This window comes from Tachypleus tridentatus, chromosome 4 (assembly GCF_004210375.1).
Source record: "Tachypleus tridentatus isolate NWPU-2018 chromosome 4, ASM421037v1, whole genome shotgun sequence".
Taxonomy (NCBI): Eukaryota; Metazoa; Arthropoda; class Merostomata; order Xiphosura; family Limulidae; genus Tachypleus; species Tachypleus tridentatus.
Window position 1 is genome coordinate 89,347,073 of NC_134828.1, and position 20,800 is coordinate 89,367,872.

Below are 20,800 nucleotides of genomic sequence, written 5' to 3' on the forward strand. Positions count from 1 at the left end.
GCTGTTATTTGCAGTTTTGCCTAGTTGATGCTTACTGAGAAATCGGTTTTACCCGAAAATATGTACCTTTATGAATTTGTATATAATAAATGGAATTTTAATACTTGGAAGCATAAAGAGAAACAGTTGAATATTTTACTTTTCTAAATGTCGTAAATGTAGTCGCATGAATAGAAAAACATAAATAATAACAAAAAACTTTGATGTTTTGAGTCCGTCTTATTCCACCATGTACAAAATTAATTTAGGTATATGAATAATATTATGACAATAATATATATATATATATATAATACATATGCAACCCATAGCTGAGGATAACGGCCAATCAGAAAATATATTAAGCCCATACATCACAGATTCTCAATTTCACTTCTGGATAAAACGAAATATTTAACATAAAATTGTCCTTGTTGAATTATATTTTACGATGTTTAAGGCTTATAATCTGAATCATTTTGAGTAAAAACTGAAAATAGGCAGTTTACTTAAGAATTTAACTTTGACGTGAAGACTGATGACAGTAGTATTACTAAATTAATACTGAATATATTTTAAATAGTAATAACTGTATGCTCCTCCTATATATAAAAGTCAATGGATAGAATAATAACACTGCAGGACTACGATTTTTCCATTCATACTATGTACCCGTTATTTCATTCTTGCAGCCCCGTTTCAGTTCTTGACACTTAACACATTATTAATCCGAGAGCTTCAAATAGGTTCGTAAAATATTGATACACACGAAACAGTATACATTACATTTATCAACGAAAAGTTAATATATTATGTTGAAAAATTAAGCGGTAATAAATGAATTAAATTGGCAAAAAATAAGAAATCATATAAATATGAACTTAATGTTATTTTGTATAAGCGGAAGAATATAATTTGTCATACATAAAACGTGCTACGTTTCGAATAACCTCTCTTCCATCTTGTGTTTGTATAGAAATAGTAGGATTGTTCACGTGGGCTAAAAAAATATAATTGTAAAGTTAAAGTAATAAAAATAAGTTATAAAAAACACAAAATAAAAAAACAAAAAAAAAATCGAAAAATATTTAAAATACTACAAAAAAAATTAGAAACGAAGCAGAAGAATCAAGACGTGAGAATATTAAAGTTAAGACTGAAGGTTGGGTTTACTGGTACTACTGGTAGTGGTAGTCTTAGCAGTGAATTTAAAGCTAGTGTTAATAGTGGTTTATACTAATAATATTTAGGCTAATGTTAATAAGACTAAGTCTTGTTGATTGCAATAATAGGCTTAATCCAATTGAAATGTTTAAGTATTTTTTAGAAGTACTGATAAATTAGTAGATCGATTGGAGATTACATTTGCTGCTTTACTTAAAACAGAAGTTAAGAAGTTTAATGTTTTTTTTTATAAATTCCTTTCTTACCGTAAGTAAGTCATGAATCCAAGTGGCCCAAACTATCCAATGGCATCTCTTTATGTTGGAGATCTTCATCCCGACATCACTGAAGCTATGCTTTTTGAAAAGTTCTCGTCTGCGGGACCAGTACTCTCAATCAGAGTATGCCGAGATATGATTACTAGGAGATCTCTGGGATATGCGTATGTAAACTTTCAGCAACCCAGTGATGGTAAGAAATAGAAAATTATTGTATTTTTTATACTTTTAACCAGCTTCTGTTATCATGTGGACAGGAAATATTGTTCCCACACTTGAGAAAATAAGAATTGAACAACATATGTTAGTTTTATTCAAGTAACACTAAGAGCAGCTGGAGAATCGATAAAATCTTATAGTTTGTGCTACATTCAGATTCTATTTACAGTAATAGAATGCAATCTGGAGAAAAATTTAGTATCAATTGACATACCTAAGAGAAAATAATTTAACCTGTTTCCATAAATGCAAGTTAACCCTTCATTAAATGAAACCATATCTTGGTAAAGTTCTAAACCTTTACACACAGTGAATGTTTGAAACAGAAAACAATTGTAGCAAAGTGCCACAAACATAACTAGATAGCTCTTTTTATTTTGATCCAAGTAGGTAATGTACCAATATTTAAGATGTGTATGCATGAAGCTCTGGAAATAACAGAGAAAAATACCTTGTAAAAGAATATCTTATTATGTTTCATTTTATGATCTGAGATGCATGCTGAGGTAAGCATAATAATTGAATATTTGTGTATTCTGCGAAGGTTATTGACAAGTAAAAGATAATCACTCATGCAGAAAATACTCCACCTTTGCTTAGGTTAATAATAGTATTCCAGGAAAACTTCGTGTGGAAAATATACTCTCAATGTACAACGTGGCATCTTTAACTCTTTTTGGCGTGACCTTGGTTTCCGAGATCTACCTCATAACCATTTTGTGCTTGTTACAGTTTTTATCCTGTAACTTTTAGTAGCATGCCTTTATGAATTCATTAGATTATCAGTAAACACTACAAAGCTTTAAACATTTGTGCATTTTTACCATATTGGCCTGGGTTATAAAGAAATGTTTTTGATTAATATTTAGTCAGTAAAATTCATAGCTACCTTTTAATGGTGGCCAACCACAGGACCCTGCCCCATATTCTAGTTGTCCACATTTCTGAATGTCTAGTTAGCACCAAGGTTTGTTAAGCTTTTTTTTTGTTGTTGTTGTCTATGTAATATTTAAAATAACTTTCATTTTCAGGTTAAGAATATTTTTATGTATAAGATTTTCATATTTTGTGTGTGAAATCTTTGTAATGGCTAGATAGTTATCAAACGCTTAAGAAAAACTTACTTTTATCTGTCATTTTCACTAGTATATCTGTATGGGTTCATTGAAGTTCACTAATCTCCTAACAATTTAAAAAAAACATCAAAGAAATATAGAATGCTTACAATTATAATGGGAAAATGTAAATGTTTAGACTAAATAATTTAAATCTTTTATACATTTGTGCAGACTTGTATTAATTATATTGACCTTTCAGCTGTGAGTGTCTAAGAGTACAGAAGTTATAATGGAGCTTGACTTGTTACCAAATTCAGTAAAACTGAAATTTAGAGTTTACAAAGTGTCCTTTATTGATGTGTTTTAGTGGACTACTATCTTGTAAAATGGTCACATTTCAATTATTGTACATGTATATAGATTATTTATATTTACAAACAATTTCATAAAAATTAGAGATATGATGCCCACTCTGCTGTTTGTTTAGCCTATTTTAAGCCTTAATAAATCTAACACAAAGGAATTTGAAAGAAATTTTTCTTTTTAAAGATTTTACTTGAATAACCAAAAAGTAATAAATTACTATTTGGATACCATAGAAACCCACTAATTTATCAAGCTTAGTAACTATGCTGTCTTTAGGTCTTAAGTATGAAATTTCAAGCAGACTGAAGACAACTTACCAATATGGAGATTTGCCAGTACATTTGAAAATGGCTAAGATTGCCACGAGGGGGATATTTTGAACTTTTGGTTATTTGCATATTGTATGTAGAACTATATATATAAGGGACTATTTCCAAAAATAGAAGTGTGCTCAACCACTTTGATTAAATACATAAGTAACATCTTAGCAAGAAAAAAGTAGGTGGTTCTTGTTTTATATTGTAACTTATTAACATTGGTTAATTGAGTTTCTAGCTTGTATGAAACTCTAGATTGTTTTTTTGTGATGTACTTATGGAGAAATTCATAAAATAGTACTTCAATAACATTTTGAATGCAAGTTAATAAATGCAATATGGCTTTTGACTTGTGATCCCTCTGGATAGTGAAACTCTTTGATTTTGAGCACAGAGGCTTGTATTGTTCTGAGAATAAAATAAGGTTAAAATATGTTCCAGTTCTGAGGTAATGTGCATAAAATTGTGAGGTTTGTTTAATTTGGCATATGTTCATAAGTATTAAAGTAGGTCACCAAAACCCTGAAGCTGTGTTAAAAATGAACATGTATGTGAAGTTTGCTGACTTAACAATGATCAGTAACAGGTTTTTGAATTATGTAACTACCTGTAAGCAGAATGATCTTGTGTGACTTCTTTCTAGGTGGGTCATGTTTGTTAACTTGCAATCAAAATTTTATTGAATTAATATTTTATGAATTAATCTCCTTACATTTGGTATCAAACTGTAGGATATAATTCAAATTTTACTACATATTTAATTTGCTAATTGAAAAGTAATTAAGAAAAACTAAAAATACTTCTCAAAATCAGTTTTTATGTTGTATGTTGAATGCAGCACTGGTTCAGATTAGATGTTTGTGATGTCAAGATACAAAGTTTTTAGTTTTGTATGAATTGGGAATTCAAATTACTGATATTGACAAGTTGCAATATGAAATAAGAACCTCCTGTCTTGGTGAGATATTGCTTATTTACTGAATTAAACAAGGTGGCCCAGTACCTCTTACCATTTTTGAAAATGGTCCTTATATGCTTCTATACACATGTAAAGAACTAATTGAAAGCACAGAATTCCCTCTAAATGCATGCATTCCATTTTTCTGTTGAAATGCGGATTTCCGCAGTTTTCAAACGGCCAACGATCACCCACGAAATTCGTGTAAATTCGAGGAGAAAATATGAGCAATTTGGGGGCAGGGTAGGTGGTTTTTGAGGAGAAATCGTATTTTTTCAATGTTTATTGCAGAAAAAAAAAAATCTGACCGCCATCTTGGAGGCAGTCACATGATCTGGTATCATGTGCATACCAGACGATAAAATATTCTCTGCGCTCCAAAGAAACAACAGTGATTGAAATGTTTAAAAGGAATGATGTTCATTTTGATCCTGTAGACAAGAGAATGTGTAAGGACATTAGATCAGCAGCTTCAAAGTATACTTCAAAGCTGAGGGAGAATCAGAAGAAAAGGGCAGAAAGGCTTGAGGCCTATGGTTTTGTGAAATCTGGCCCAGCCATCTTGGCTAAAGAAAAAGTCCAGAAAGCCGCAGAGGCACAGAGAGCTGCCCATTCAGAGAAGGAGAGAAAAAAAGTTCGGAAGAGAGCACTGGAAACCCTTGTCTCGAAAAAGAGGAAAGTAGCCAAGATTGATTAAAGGAAATTAAGTGATTTGAAATTTGACTGTAATTTATATCAGTGACTGAAAAACATATTATTATTATCTGCAGCATACAGTGCCAGTGGTTTATTTTAAAGCATATCATTAATTTTATTTTGAAGTAATGTCAAAGCTTTCCTTGATTTGCTGTTTCAGTTTGTATTGTGAAAGAATGAAAAATATACTGATATTGAGGTACCAGTAATTTACTGACAAGATTGTATAGATGAACAAGTTTTACTGTAGGTAGTCATGTGGAGTAATTTTAAGTAATTTGAAATTTTAATGGAATACATGCAGCAGAGCAGTAGTTGTTGATGTCGGTGACTGTACAAAATTTAATTTCTGAGGCATATCACTGATATCAGTAGTTTAATATTGAACCATATCAGTAGTTGAATTTTTAAGCAATGTCATAGCTTTCCTTCATATGCTGTTTTAGTTTGTATTGTCAATTTGTGAAAGAATGGAAAATTCACTGACATTAAGGTACCAGTAGTATAATGACAAGATTGCATAGATGAACAATTTGAACTGTAGGTAGTCATGATTAGTCAAAAGAGTAATTTTATGTGATTTGAAAATTGTATGGAATATATGCAGCTGAGAAGTAGTTATTGGCAATGACTGTAAAACATTTAATTGGCAGCATACCAGTAGTTGATGATGATGATGATGTTATTGATGACAAAAAGGATAATAATGAAATGATTTGTATTTGAAATATTTACTGAGTTATTTTGGCTTTATTAACTCATATTACTAATATATTTTGATTTAGAAAAAAATTAAACTGAATAAATAGCAAATAAACAATCTTAAATTTCATTTATTTACTTTTTATTTTATTTGTTAATTTTAGATATTTTAATATATCTTCTAAAAAATGAATGCAAATTAAAAGAATAAATCAATCTGCTAAAAACTGTAAATGAAAGTTTTATAGTTTTTATTAGTTTGATTTAGTCTTTTTTTTATTTCCTTTTGTTATTTTATATGATATATATTGTGTACTTTTCTAACATTGCAATGTCAAAAAACATAAAGAAATTGTCCCAGATTGCACCAAATCACACCAAATAGCATCCATTTTTAAAAAATTTTCCGGGGGAGCATGTCCCCGGGCCCCCCTAGTCAGGCGCGGCTGAGCCGCGCTCTGGCGCCAGGCTATATACCTTTCCCTCTTTTTTTCACAAATGTCATTGGCATGCCTGTAAATGATTGTCTCTGCCATTTTTAAGTATAGCAGCTTCCTCTGTTTTATGAAGACAGCTTTAATTTGGTAAATTGAACCTTTATTTATGCTGTATGTTTCTTAAGATACAAATATACAGCTTGGTTATTATATATGATAAATTATAATTAAATTCTGTGATATTGATGAAGTAGTTTGTGCTTTCTTGGTTATCCAAATGTATAAATAAAACCTAAAAAACTTTTCCTTCACATCCTTCATGTGCAAAATTTCTTAATGCTTAGACAAGCAGTAGCAAGTATAAAGGTTGTTACAAGAAGATATAATTTTGTGCTTTATTTTTTGTTTTTATTTAGTCTTCTGTGTTTTGAGAAAAATAAGTTTAAAAACTTGTTTGTAAATAGTAATCTATATTAATATACAATTTATAGTTAAAATGTGAGTGTATTTTACCAAATACTAGTTCACTAAAGCAGAGCCAAGATAGATAATTTTGTAAAAATTAAAGGTCAGTTTTATATTATTGGATACAGTAACATGAATTCATGTGTTTTTATCATTCATTGTAACTTCTGTATTGTTAACCAGGAATGGCTGAAAAATCAGTATAATAAAAATAATATATATAAATGTGTAGCTATGATATTTAAACTAATTAGTCTAAAGATTTGTTTTCATTTTATGCTCTGAAGTCATTCTAGAACAAAAAAGGTATAATTTATATTTATTTACTAATTTTATATGGAAGTTATAAGATGAGTCAAATTGACTGAATCTGTACAGATTTATTAGTAAAAATAGCAAGATATGAAGTTTTCTTAAATGTTTGATGAAACAATCTGGACATTATAAAGATTTCACATGCAAAATTTGAAGATTTTCTAATTAATAAAAGTATTTTTAATTTTGAGATAAATTACTTTGCATGTTGGACAGGCAACATGCAAAAAAAAAAGGACACAAGAAAAACGTTACTTAACAAAGCTTAAGACTTAAATAACCTGATATTTTGAACATGAAAGCATTGATGTTAATTATTTAGTAATTTGAAAAATGTATTATGATAATTACCAGCATGAAACAGTTAAGAGGTTAGTCAAGGACTGAGCCTTTCCTGAAAGAGTTGAGATAAAGTAAGCTTAAAATTTGTTTGGAAATTGTTGAATGGATAAATTCTGAAACATACATTTAAAAAGGAATGTATGTAGCCTAATTTCTTCATCAAATAAAAACAAGTCCAAATAACAATGAGTATATACCCAACTATTTTGCATAAATTAGTCAAAATATTTAAGGTCACTTGTTAATTATAGTTGAAAGTTTTTAACCTGGAATGTTTTGAGTGCCATTAACGTAATTAACAGAATACTCCATCTGCCCTTTGGTTCAAACAAATTGCATGCCCCTCCAATCTTGGTGGTTCTTAAGTTTGTCTTGACCTTTGTCCCCTCCCTGTGGTTGTGGCAGTGTAGGTGTGCCATTACATGTATGTGTTATTGTGTAAGAATATTGTAGGCTGAGTATGATGTTGAAATGTGAAGGTTTCAATGACTTGCAAATTCTTAGTACAACTTTAAAAAAAACAAACCATTGGATATACAGTATTATTTATGAAACAATATGTTAATGGTCATAATAAATGGGTGTAAATCTTGGTTGGCATAGTGCTATGATTTATTTCCAGCAACAACTTGGTGCAAGTCTTCTAGTCCTTTTGACAAGTTGAAATATGACAGTTGCCCAAAAATTTTGGTACAACCTAAAAATAATAAAAGCAATTTTTTTTATTTATTTTTTCAGGAACAGGTTTTAATGAATTTGTAACTAAACAAGTAATGTAAAACTTAAGCTTATTTTGTGTTGTATTTTTGAAGGAAAGAAATGAATTATTGTAAATATGAAGATTAAACTTCATGCCGTGATCAGATGTTTTCTTTAAAAAAAAAAGGTTAGGAAGTTAGCAGATGTGGAAATTAGTTAAAGTTCTATAACAAGCATTTGGAGTGACAGTTTGAGTAAGAAGTTTGTGCCAGATAGTTTCTAAAAATGCCACATGGTAGAGACCAGTATGGGTATTTGAAAGTGAACACCTACTCAAGATTTATAACTACAAATGAAAACTTTGATTTGCCACCCAAGAAAAGAAAATGCCAATTTTGCAGTAGAAATGACAGTTTGCCTACTCAAAGAAGTTCAAGTCACAACCCTTTGTAGGGAAGAATATGGTGTCAGTTATTTTGAAATGTCAAAGATATTTTACAAGTTGATTATTTGGAAAGGGCATAAGCAATTATGGGAAAATCCTGTGCATCTTCAATCAACTATTTACATTAATAAACAAAGAGGAGAGGATTATCTATTATCTTGAAAGGTATCCTCTTACATCAGGACAATGCTACAGATCATAAATTATAGGATGCTTACTTTCAATTACTTACTGTATTTAGCTTCAGATGACTTTATGGAAAGGTGGTGATGATTTTATATGTACTGTCCAGTCATGGACTGATGATAAAGTAGAATTATTTCATACGATCATGAAGGCCTTAAAATACCTCTGGCATAAATGTGAAATCAGGGTGAGACTGTTAAAACTAAATTATAGTTTAACCAATATTCAGACATTCCTTGTATATACAATAAATGTTTTACTTTGGTTACATCACAGAAAAGTTTAACCATGGCCATAGCACAGTACATGAAAACAGTCTTGTGGCTTGATCACCTGTTATGAAATAATGTTGGAAAAAGTTGGTATGTTCAGCAGTCCTTCACATCCGAAAATTGCATGAGATCTGTGAACAGCCCCTTTTATGAAGTCCTTTGATGATTGTGATTCTTTGTTTATAAAATTGGACAACTGAAGTTTATATTGAACAACTTTATACTGATTGCAGTGTGAACTAGGCACTTTTTCTAACTGAACTTGAACATTTTCCAAGCATTTCATTGAACTATAACTATAGTGTGGCATTAATAGACCTTGTGGTCTTGTCATACAGAAAACAGTTCATGAAATGTAGTTGACATATTTATGCTAATTCTTGTCACTGTGAATTTCATGATAATCAATATTCAGTCTTGTAATATAAACTTAATATTGTCTATAGTTTGAGTTATGAATGTCTGTCTTTATACAACAATACAGTTTGAAAATGTCATTACTACAGTCAGCAAGGTTGCATAGTTATGTCTGAGTTTTGTCTGTGTATGCAGAAAAACTGTGGTCAGTGTCATGACCAATAGTAAAAGGATTTGAATTCATATGTACTTATTTCTTGATGTGAATAAAAGGACAAGTAAAGTTTCAGAAATGACAGGCATCATGACAGACTTGACAATTTCATTTTGCAGGTGCTTTTGAGCATAAATGTGATGTCAGCTATGAAACAAGCATTAACTTAAAGGTACAGTGTTTTAACACAGGTTTTGTTGAAAATGTAAGATTTCCTAATAGATTTTTTAAATGAACAGTGCATAGGCTAATGGAAAACATTTTAGCAAATCCTAAGCCAAAACTATGGATTTCAAAGAAAAGCTGACTTACTAAACATTAAATGCACTAAAATATTTTAAACAGTAGTAATGCTCTACAAGATTAGCTATGACAGTAATGCAAACTACCTCAAACCTTCTCAAACACTGAACAAAATGCTAAAATTACTCATTTACAGTCTCAACCCTTTTCAAACTGGTCATAAATTGACCCTTTTGCAACATATTATGGATTAAAGGTCATGTAATCATGTTTGATTTGCATTCAAAATATTATTGAACTATTCTAAATTTGTTAAGTTTGGTATCAAAATGTAAGAGTAAAATGCAAACTTTAGTACGAGTTAACTCCTTAATTTGAAAGTAAATAACAACAAAACACAAGTATTTTTTTTAGTTGCATGGTATGTTAAATGCACTAGTTAGTATATTGACATCAAACATCTAATTTTGAGTTAATATTTTTGTGCAAATTAGGAATTCAAATTACCAATATTGGCAAATGAGAATATAAAATAAGAACCTTGTATGTTTTTATTTTGTTGAGATATGGCTTATGTACTGAATCAGTTATTCTGTTCACTTCTTTCCACATTTGGAAATGTTCTTTATGATGTTAATAACCAATTGACAGCTCAGAATGTACCCCTAGCAGTTTTCTCAGCTATTTTAACCTGTGAAAAGTTGACCATATTTTTGTGAACCAAGATTTACAGGAAGTAGGTTGTCTTTAGTCTGCTTGAAGTTTCATACCTTTTTAGACCTAAATATAGCTTAGTTACCAAGCATAATAAATGAGTGGAATTCTGTGGTATCAGTATAGTTCATGATTTTTTGATTATTCAGCTGTGTGTTTGTGTAATTATCCTCCATGTGCAAAATTATAAAGTGTGGCAATCTATATCCATCAGCAACAGAGTTCAAAGGTTGCAGTTAAAAGAAATAATTTTGCTTCTTTACTTAGTGTTTTATATTTTGAGAAAAGTAAGTTTCATAACTTATTTTTTAATAGTAGTAATCTACATACATGAATAATTTAAATGTTACTGTATAATATAAAATACTAGTCCACTAAAACACAGCCAAGACTAGGTCAGATGTATATCATTTGATGCAAGTTATGTAACATCAATAAGCACAACCATAAGGTGAAAATCACAATAAAATGATATGAGATTTTAGTTACTTGGACTAAACATTTTTATTATAATACGTAGTCATTCTACCGAGAAAAACTTTTTTTTTATGGTGGTAACAAAGTTGGGCAGTTGATAGACCTCACATAAAATACAAATTCTTACTAAAAAGAAAGGTTTGAAATGTATTTAACAGGTTTTAGATTATACAAACAATATTTGAGATTTTTGGGATGAACAATTTGTTAATTTTAACATGAAATCACTTTACACTAGGCCTGGTAACCAAACACTACATTCACAAACAAATGTTCAGTAAAAATATTGCATTAAAAATCTTGTGTGTGCAAAAACATTTTCTAATAGTCTGCTAAATTTGAAGGTATTTGTATTGTATTAAAAGTTAGTCTAAATACTTAATGTGCAAATGTGTATATTAACTTGTGTATGTTTATACTGAGTCTGTAGTGAAAGGGTTAAAGATTTGGACTTGCAGATAAGATTGTGTATAATACATAAATGAACATGTTCTGTTTATTCTCAATGCACATCAACATGTACCCACATGCTTATTCATTGGTTGATTTTTAAATGCATTGTTCTTGACATGAGTTTAACAATTTTCCATGAGAAAATAGTAATTTCTATCAGTACTGTGAATGTAACTTCTGCAAATAAAATCTGGTTCAAAATTACAAAATTCTGCTGGAACTGGTTTGTATCAAGAAGATTCTTATTTGATTTCATTTTTTTTAAATTTTCACATCAAACACTTAAAATATATGCTTCAGCAATAGTATAAATAGGTCATTTTGAAGTATGAACTTGTTTTTATAAATATAATATTTAGTAAGTAAAATGTACATAATAGTATGTACATAACTTTTGTAAAGTGTAATTGTTGGTGTACAAGTGGAGCCATGGTTGGTTTTGCAGCTTAATAGTTGTTAGTCCACTTTATAGGAAGAAAGGTGCAGTAAAGTATCTTAAAACTTCTGTGTATTATTTATATCTTTTTTGTAATAACTTTTCCTCTACAGCTGTTTCATATTCTAAGAAATGAACACAACAAGGCTTCTCTACCTCTTGTAGGCTTCAGTTGTGCATACTATATGGTGTTCAGAAAGTCACTGCAGTTTTATGTGTTAATAAATATATAAGTGCACAGTGACTTTCCAAACACCCTGTACCTTCTTATTATACAATTAATCACCCTCTTCCTTAGGTGTTTAATTAATAAAAATGTACTATTTGGAAATTTACGTGTTCAGTTAGATTACAAAAAAGAATGTTCAAGGTAATATGTTCAAGAATTTGTCAGTTTCAGGTTGTTTAAAGTTGTATAAGAAAATGCATGGATAATTTTAATTTTGGCATTTGGCATCACTAACTTCAAACATTTCAATCTTAATTACACTAAAAGTAAACTTTTTTTTATGTCTTTGCATGCATTGCCTGCTTTGTTTCATAAACTGATAAGTTGTATGTGTGCAAGTGGGAAATTTGTTTCCACTATGTAAAGTAATTATAGCAGGTAAATATTGATAATTAGGGCTAACAGCTTTAAATTATATTGATTCCTCTGTCCAAAACAATTTGAAGTGTGAGCATGTCAGTTATGTTTATTTTGATGGGTAATACAAAAAGAGGGATCAAACAAAGGTTTTTCAAAATGTAGTTTTATTCTTTTACCCTGTATAAAAACTCTAGATATCAGACTGGGAGTTATGCTTTTCAGTATTTGCTTAATCAAATTGTGTACAGGTAACTCATTGTAAATAAAGCTTTACTTAGAATTGATGTTATTTTTGTTTTAATCTGCTCCTTCACTTATATTACTTTAGATACATAGGTGTTTTGTCATTTTTTCAGCTGAACGTGCCCTGGACACAATGAACTTTGACACTATTAAAGGGCGACCAATTAGAATCATGTGGTCTCAGCGAGATCCTTCTCTAAGAAAATCAGGCTTAGGAAATGTCTTCATTAAGAATTTAGACAAAAGTATTGATAATAAAGCAATGTATGATACCTTTTCAGCTTTTGGTAACATCCTCTCATGCAAGGTAAGATATTCCAGTATTTTATTGGAGAGCTTCAATGTAGTTTTGAATATGTATTTTACAAGAAGTTTTTAAAACTTTCGGTATTTGTATAGCCACATTATTTTTATTTGGTTCTTGTGGAAAGAGGCAGCCAATAGTAAATTAACATAATAGATCCTTGATAGGCTGAACATTTGGAAAGAGTATGTAAAGTACATCAGTGTAAATACTTTATATTTTATTAAAAGTTGACTTGATCCAGAGTAATTACTAGAACATATAAGCACAACATACAGTACATAAAAGAATATTCATTGTGCTTTTTAAAAAAAACTTGTTTGAAACAAGAACATAATGGGAATTCTATTTATCTGAATGTTTCACTTGTATTACTGGCATAAAGACAAGAAATCTCTCAATTTCCTTTGAAAATACTATTTGAGAGCCCAAAATTATTATTTGTTATAATAATAATAATGTTTTTATGCATAACTTGGCATGTGATTTAAGCAGTTGGTTGGAATTCTTCCTGGTATGTTCTTAACATAGGTAGACACAGAACTACACACATGTAGTATGACAGATATGATAGTATAAAAGTTATAAATGTATTTACATTTACCATTTTGAATATTTCAAAATGTATATCACGTGTGAGACTAAGAAAATTAATTGCTATCATTATCTATATAATTTTATGATACACACTAAGTAAGATGTAAGGACAAAAATTCGTGTATTCACTGATTTTTATGAACTTCTCTTATAAATTGGTTATTCCATTGATGTTTGTTGTGTAACTAAAAATAATAGGTAGCTACAGATGAAGAAGGAAACTCTAAAGGTTATGGATTTGTACATTTTGAAACTGAAGAAGCAGCAAATAATGCCATTCAGAAGGTTAATGGTATGCTACTAAATGGGAAGAAAGTGTAAGTATTTCTTAAGTAAATTACGTTTTTTGTTTTGCAGTGCATGTACATGTACTTTCTTTAAGTATTGTGTACTTTACACTTTTCTATTTTTCTGGATTGTAGGTGATTTTAACCCTTTTGCAACAGGTTTAGTATAAAATACACGTTAAGTATTTATACCATAACATAATGCAGTATGATTATCTTCATAAAATTTGGAAGATGTTAAGTAAACAATACAAATTTTGTGTGCAGTGTTTTTTTTTAATGACGTATTTTTCATAATTTGCTTCTGAATATGTCATTCTTTACTAGTCCACTTGCAAGGTGATTTTCATGTTATGATTAAAAAAAGTATTCTTCAGCCCACAATTCAAATCACTTGCATAATCTCTGAAAACCTGCTAAAAATATAGTTCATGTTTGTTTTCAGTAAAACTATCTTAACTGTGGTTTTTTTTCTACCCTTGCTATGAGTTTGTCAATTTGACCTTGTAACCACCATAAGAAAATTGGGAAATGTGCGTTTTGTTTTCTGTGACGACTATAGGTAATAACAGTGAAGAAATCTTTAGTCCAAATAGCTTAAATCTCATATATGTATTTTGGAATAACCAAATAAGATAAGTTACTGTAGCAATACCATATAATTCATTGGTCTTAACTATGCATTCTGAGCTTTTCAGGCTAGAAACTTGAGCCCACTGTTCATACCTGTATGTCAGATCCATGTTTCACAAGCTGCCAATAAGTTCCCAGTGTTTCATGCTATATCATTTAAAACGTGTGTAAAGACAAAATTCTAGTCTAAGATAATGTATAATGTTGTTTGAAGTCTAGAATTGTTATTTTTGTCTTTGGTTTAAGTTTATTGAGATAGATCAAAGAAAATTAAGGCGCACTCATCTTAGAAAAATTAAGTTGTAATAGTTATAAAAACAATGCTTTGTTTTGTGTGTTTTGTATTTTTAGGAGCATTATTTAAATAACTTTAATATTTTGAAGTAGGCTTAAATTAATTGGCAACCCACATAAAAAGAATGATGTCCAAGTTGAATATTGTATTGTTATGAAAGTAACTAAAACCTTAAAACAAAATGAATTTGTGTTAAGTAAGATAATAAATTAAGTGCAGACAGGTGTATACTGTTAGGAGTCTTAAAGCTGTTTGTAGTAAGCAGTTGTTTCATTACAGTGTGCAGTCTTTCTAGAAAGAAAAAGGAATAATTTAGATTTTTTTAAATATATTCTTACAAAATTAACCTGAGTCCATCTAGAGTTAAGTTAGATAACATTTAAACTTTTGATAAAAAACGAACGTTTATTTATTTAGGAGTTTGAGGTTATGGAAATAAGTTTGAAATATTCAAATGAAGAAAGTATTTTTAATCTTAACTATCTACACTCAAAACAGGCAATACTAATGCCATATATTCAGACAATAGCTATAACACAATTCTTTCAGGCAGATTAGAATAAATTAATCTGGGACACTTATTAGCTGTTTTTATGGACCAACAATATCAAGTGTGTGGTGCTCTTATGCCTAGTTGGATTTTATTACGCATCAGGATCTCTATTACTGGTACACTCAATTTGATTTTTTTTTTAAGGCAAGATTAGATAAAATTAACCTCTGAGACCTTGGATGTGGTCAGAGAAATACATCAGTCAAAAGGGGTTTGACCTTCTGATTTGAGCACTGTAATTAGATCTCAGCATTTGTACTTCTCACATGAAAAATTGGATGGTGTGTGCATGAAGACTTAATTCTCAATAAAAGCCAATTTTGTAAATATGCAAGTACGAGTTTTGTGTATATAGAGTATGTATACCTTCATGGTTTTGTAGTGATTACAAGACCCTGTGAATAACAAACCTATATCTGTAGGGTTAACTCAGGATAAGAATGTGAAGTCTATTAAATTTAACAAGATTGTGTATGCTACGTTTTCAGTATAGGCTGCCATAATAAATTAAATTCTATTTTCAGATTTGTTGGAAAATTTATACCACACAAGGAAAGAGAAAAACTTATGGGTGAAAAAGCACGCAGGTTTACCAATGTGTATGTGAAGAATTTTGGAGATGACCTTGATGATGAAAAGTTGCTAGACTTTTTTGAAAAGTATGGAAAGATCACAAGTGCAAAGGTTAGTTTATTAGGGGAAACAAGGTACAGGTGGAAATTAGAGGTATGTCTTAGGTAACCGAAGTTATTTGCATCAAGAATATATAGAAGAAAATGCAACATTATATGGCAGTGATGGTGATAGTAAGCAAACCAAATTTTGAAAGGTTGGGTTTAAGATGAAATCTCAATGTGCCCCTTGCATCAAAATATGGTGTTACGATGTTTAACAAAAACAAATCTAAACAAGATATTTACAGATCTTATCATTTGTCAGAAAAATGCAAGAGTTATAAATTGTAAAGGAAGAAGTCTACAGGAATAACTCCAATTTAATCTCTGAACTAATATTAAAAAAAAAAAAAAAAATGGGTTTGATTTTAGGGTACTGTAACTTGCAACATTTTAAACCCACTACCACTTGCTGTTTGCAATAAACTCTGACTCCATATATTCCCAGAGAGAATTTGTAAACATGCTTGAAGTATTTGTGTACAAAATGTTTGTTTGCTTAAAGCTTACCAAATTTGATGTGCAAAACACTAAAGGTTATTGCATAGAAGCTAGCCTTGTTGAAGTTGGAGCCCATAATAAGAGTTGGTCAATCAGCAAACTGCACTACTTGGTTAGTATTTATCAACCAATAAATGTTTTTTCTTTTAGTTTATATCTGATGGCTGTTTTCTTTATTTTTATGTATTTATTCCTCATTTATATGTACTGTTTAGCAGCCATTAGGACTGTGCTGAATTGTTACTGACTTCATTTTGAATTGTGTAAATCAACTAAGATGTATTTTTTCAATTTTTTATACAATATACAGGTAATGCCAGATAATGACGGGAAATCTAGAGGTTTTGGATTTGTAAGTTTTGAAGACCCAGAGAGTGCTGAGAGGGTGAGTTTTTGAAGTTAACATGTTAAATATTCCTAAATTGAAGGAAAATTTGGACCCCTCCTAAATTTCTTAATCTTATTTTAAGATTAATGAAATTTTGATACTGAATATTTAACTTCCATCACTTGCAGATACTTGTCATTCGGTGTATTCTTGTAAATCTACTTTTAAACATTAACAAAAAAAAATAGGTGCAGACAGTTTTGTACTTTGATATATTGTAGAATAGATACTTTAGCATTATAATAATGGATAGTTTATTTCTTAAATAATAATGAAAATTCAATCTTGGTGTCTGAACCATAAATACAATCACGAATCATCTTTAATATTTACTATCTCCTGATTTTACACTTTTCTGCATTTTTGGCTAAATTGCTATTTTATGCAATTTTCGTTGATCTTCATGTGAATTTATTAGTTGAACCCATATTTATTGCACTGTACAGAGGGCCCCTGAAAAGTTTGATTCTCAGCTTTGAAAAGGGAGTGTACTCTTAGCTGTAATTTGTATATATTGATGTTGGGTAGTATTAGTCAGTTTAATCTATTTACAACATTGTTACACATGCTTTGCATAACTACTATTTATAATGGTGTTGATACTTGTACTGTAAGTAATTTGTCAAAAGAAATGGTTCAACAAAAAAATGAAAAATATTAAAACTGATACAAATGGGGTAATAGTCATCTCAGATTTTTATACATAACTTGGCATACATGTAATATATCTAACAGATGTTCAAAAAATATATATCTTTTGACTGATAGCAAAGTATTATCTTTTTAGTTGTTCACTTAAACATGCATAAGAATAATTTTAAGTAAATCTGAATATTTTGATTGTTACTTTCTGAAGAAGTTTTGAGGTAATATTTGCAAACTTTCATATTTTTATGCTGCATATTTTAGCTGGGTAAAATTCTTGAGCTAGAAAGGGTATATGGTGTGTAAACTAAATTACAATAGCATACTGTGTTCATATTAGTTAATACATTCTAAAACATTAGCTATGAACAAAGTTTGAAATTCATTCCATTTATTTAGACTTGTATACATCAAGTAAAGATACTTGTTGCCTGCAGTTGATAATATAGGAATAGAATTCAATTAGTTGTCTTTGTAACATACGAAGTATTAGTATAGCATTTTGTTGGAATGAAAAAAAATTCAATAAGAGGCAATACATTGATGTTAATTGTGACATTGTTATTATCATTGTACATTGGGGTGTGTTACTTTGCATGTGTTTGTCATCCTGCATTGTCAGTTTGTAGTAGTTTGCTCTAGCAGTGTGATTAGAAAGAGAGATGGTTTTTTATAGGTGCAAAATTTTTCAGTTTGTCCAGTAAACTACTTTTCAATCATGAACCTTGGCATGGGACAAGCTTTATTAATTTTAGTTTCTATGTATAAATTGTAACCACTCAATTCTTTTGTAATATAACAACATTTGAAACTACCCATTTTGTATACTTGTGTTGAACGTGCTCCTTTTATACATAACCAGTCACATTTCAACTAGCATACACTCCTTGTGTTTTCAAGTGGGACATTGAAAATACTGTGTTCCAGATGTAATCTGATCAGGAATTCATTCCCTGCTGTGATGTTGGAAACTTTCATTCTCTCAGAACTGCACAGAGATGTGGCTTCTAGTAGGTTTGCTGAAGTTCTGTGCTTTGGTTTAGGGATAAACCATGTCAAAAACACATGAAACTGAAAATTGTGACATTTGGCTAAATGTTGAAATACTGATTTAAAGTTTAGGAAAGTATTGTGTTAGTGTTTTATTGACAATGTGAGTATGTAAAAAAAAATTTTTTAGAGACCATGATTCTAATATTCAGAGATTGATTAGTTTAAAGTTAACAAGTTTATAACTGAGTGAAAATTTGATTTGTCGTTGTTTATGTGCAGGCAGTTGATGACATGAATAGCAAAGAATTAAATGGAAGAATTCTTCATGTTGGACGGGCTCAAAAACGAGCTGAACGCCAAGCTGAACTGAAAAGGAAGTTTGAGCAGTTAAAAATAGAACGTATTACACGCTATCAGGGGGTGAACCTGTATGTGAAGAACCTTGATGATGGAATTGATGATACGAGATTGCGAAATGAATTTGCTCCTTATGGAACCATAACTAGCGCAAAGGTAAACTTGTGTGTTTAAAAGTGGTAGTTATTATAAACATATTTCATTAAGGATAAATATGATAGTAGCTCTTTTAAGCATTTGATGTCTTTTATTATATATCCCCAGAATGTACTTTATTAGCTCAATATTTTTCTGTTACAGCTTCATGAGGAGCTGCTGATTTCCTGCCAGTTCAGTAATCTAATTGAATCTTACTTGTAGATTCAAATGGGTTAGTGAACTGGTAGAAAACTGATAGCTCTGTCAAAGCTTGCAGAGTTGTAACAGCAAAATAATAAGCTGATAAAGTTATTTTGAGAAAACACAGGCATACATGTTTTTGTAGCATTGGTGTTACTGAATCAATGTCAGTATGTATATCCGAAATCATTATCATACTTTTTTGTCTTTAGGTAATGACAGATAACAATGGTCGCTCCAAAGGTTTTGGGTTTGTGTGCTTTAGCTCTCCAGAAGAAGCAACAAAAGCTGTGACAGAGATGAATGGTCGTATTGTTGTTTCCAAGCCACTTTATGTGGCATTAGCTCAGAGAAAAGAGGACCGCAAAGCTCACTTAGCCTCGCAGTATATGCAAAGAATGGCTGGCATGCGCATGCAGGTAATGTGAGGATGTAGTATATCAGTTTAAAATGTGTTTGTTGTGTTTAACTTGATTATGTGTACACTGTGTCTTCTTAGCATTATCTTTTTTAAAGATTGTGAGTCAGTCATACAGAAATTGCTAATTTTTTTATGGTCACTTTGAACAAGAAAAACTTTTTAAAATGACTTCTTAGAGAAATGAACAAGCTAACATGGCTGTATTGTTTGAAAACTAATTTTAAGTTATTGATGAAAAGCAATATTTTTGTATTAAATCATTTGCCAGGTAATGACGACCAGATAAGCCCCCAGTTTCTATATGATCAATTAATTTTAGGTTAAAAACAAATTTTAAAGTGATGTTTTTCTTGTTAATTTTATTTTTAAATTTAATGTAATAAAAATACCTTGGGTGTAAAATGTGGCCAAAAAAAAGTTGTGTGCAACTTGAATAAATGAAATCAAAATTGGCAGCCAAATTAGTAGATACTTGAAATATGACCTTTTCAGTACATCAGTAACCCATGCAAGCAATGCTTAATAGTAAGTCACATTAGCTTTAGGATCACAATCATATTATTCAGAACAAACTTTATTTACAGAACTAAATTTTTTTTTTTTTTTTTTTTTTTTTTTTTTCAAATATATTTTGGTAGTTCTTCCTCTCTAAAACTGTTAGTAGCTTCCTTTATATTAATACCATAGAATTTAGATGAACAGTTTGTTATAATCCCTTGCACAATTGGTACAGGTGCATCAAGCATCATTATTTATGCAATTTGCTCTAGCTAATATATGATGATAAATGCACTTTAATTGGGATAATTTCATAAGTTGATAATAAGTTGTTTAATAACCATCCACCGACATGATTCTTTTGAAAACATGAGCTAGAAACTGATAGTTTAGTTTGCTTGTCATGATCAATACTTGTGCATCTGGATGTCCTTTTACCTTAATTTTACTGCCCTGAATCAACAATTTATAAATCTATATGGCAAGAAAAAACAAAAAAACTGTAGTACAAATGTCAGATCAAGAACATTTGCATAGATAGAAGGAAAAATGTTTGGCAAATGTTGATGGTGGGGATTATTGGTTAACATTGCACTTGTGACTTGTGTATATCAAACAAGACTTAATTTTAGAGTAAAGATTTTTCAGTTTACTAAATTTTGGAGAAAAAAGCTCTTTTAGGTATTCTTTG

The 20,800-nt window shown here is 30.1% G+C and overlaps 1 protein-coding gene across 6 annotated transcripts in view; it reads left to right on the forward strand.

The window, feature by feature from the left end:
- The first annotated feature begins 898 nt into the window (after positions 1-898).
- LOC143249657 (polyadenylate-binding protein 1-like) overlaps positions 899-20,800 on the forward strand; it is a 28,418-nt gene continuing 8,516 nt past the window's right edge. The window contains exons 1-8 of one of the 6 annotated variants that reach the window (XM_076499921.1): positions 899-1,141; positions 1,420-1,614; positions 12,738-12,931; positions 13,724-13,842; positions 15,818-15,977; positions 16,779-16,853; positions 18,774-19,007; positions 19,403-19,609. In XM_076499921.1, the coding sequence (XP_076356036.1) occupies positions 1,422-1,614; positions 12,738-12,931; positions 13,724-13,842; positions 15,818-15,977; positions 16,779-16,853; positions 18,774-19,007; positions 19,403-19,609 (1,182 nt within the window). In that variant the 5' untranslated portion in view covers positions 899-1,141; positions 1,420-1,421. Of the gene's footprint in view, positions 1,155-1,415; positions 1,615-12,737; positions 12,932-13,723; positions 13,843-15,817; positions 15,978-16,778; positions 16,854-18,773; positions 19,008-19,402; positions 19,610-20,800 lie in introns of all 6 variants that reach the window. The other 5 variants (XM_076499922.1, XM_076499920.1, XM_076499926.1 and 2 more) reach the window with 5 other exon arrangements.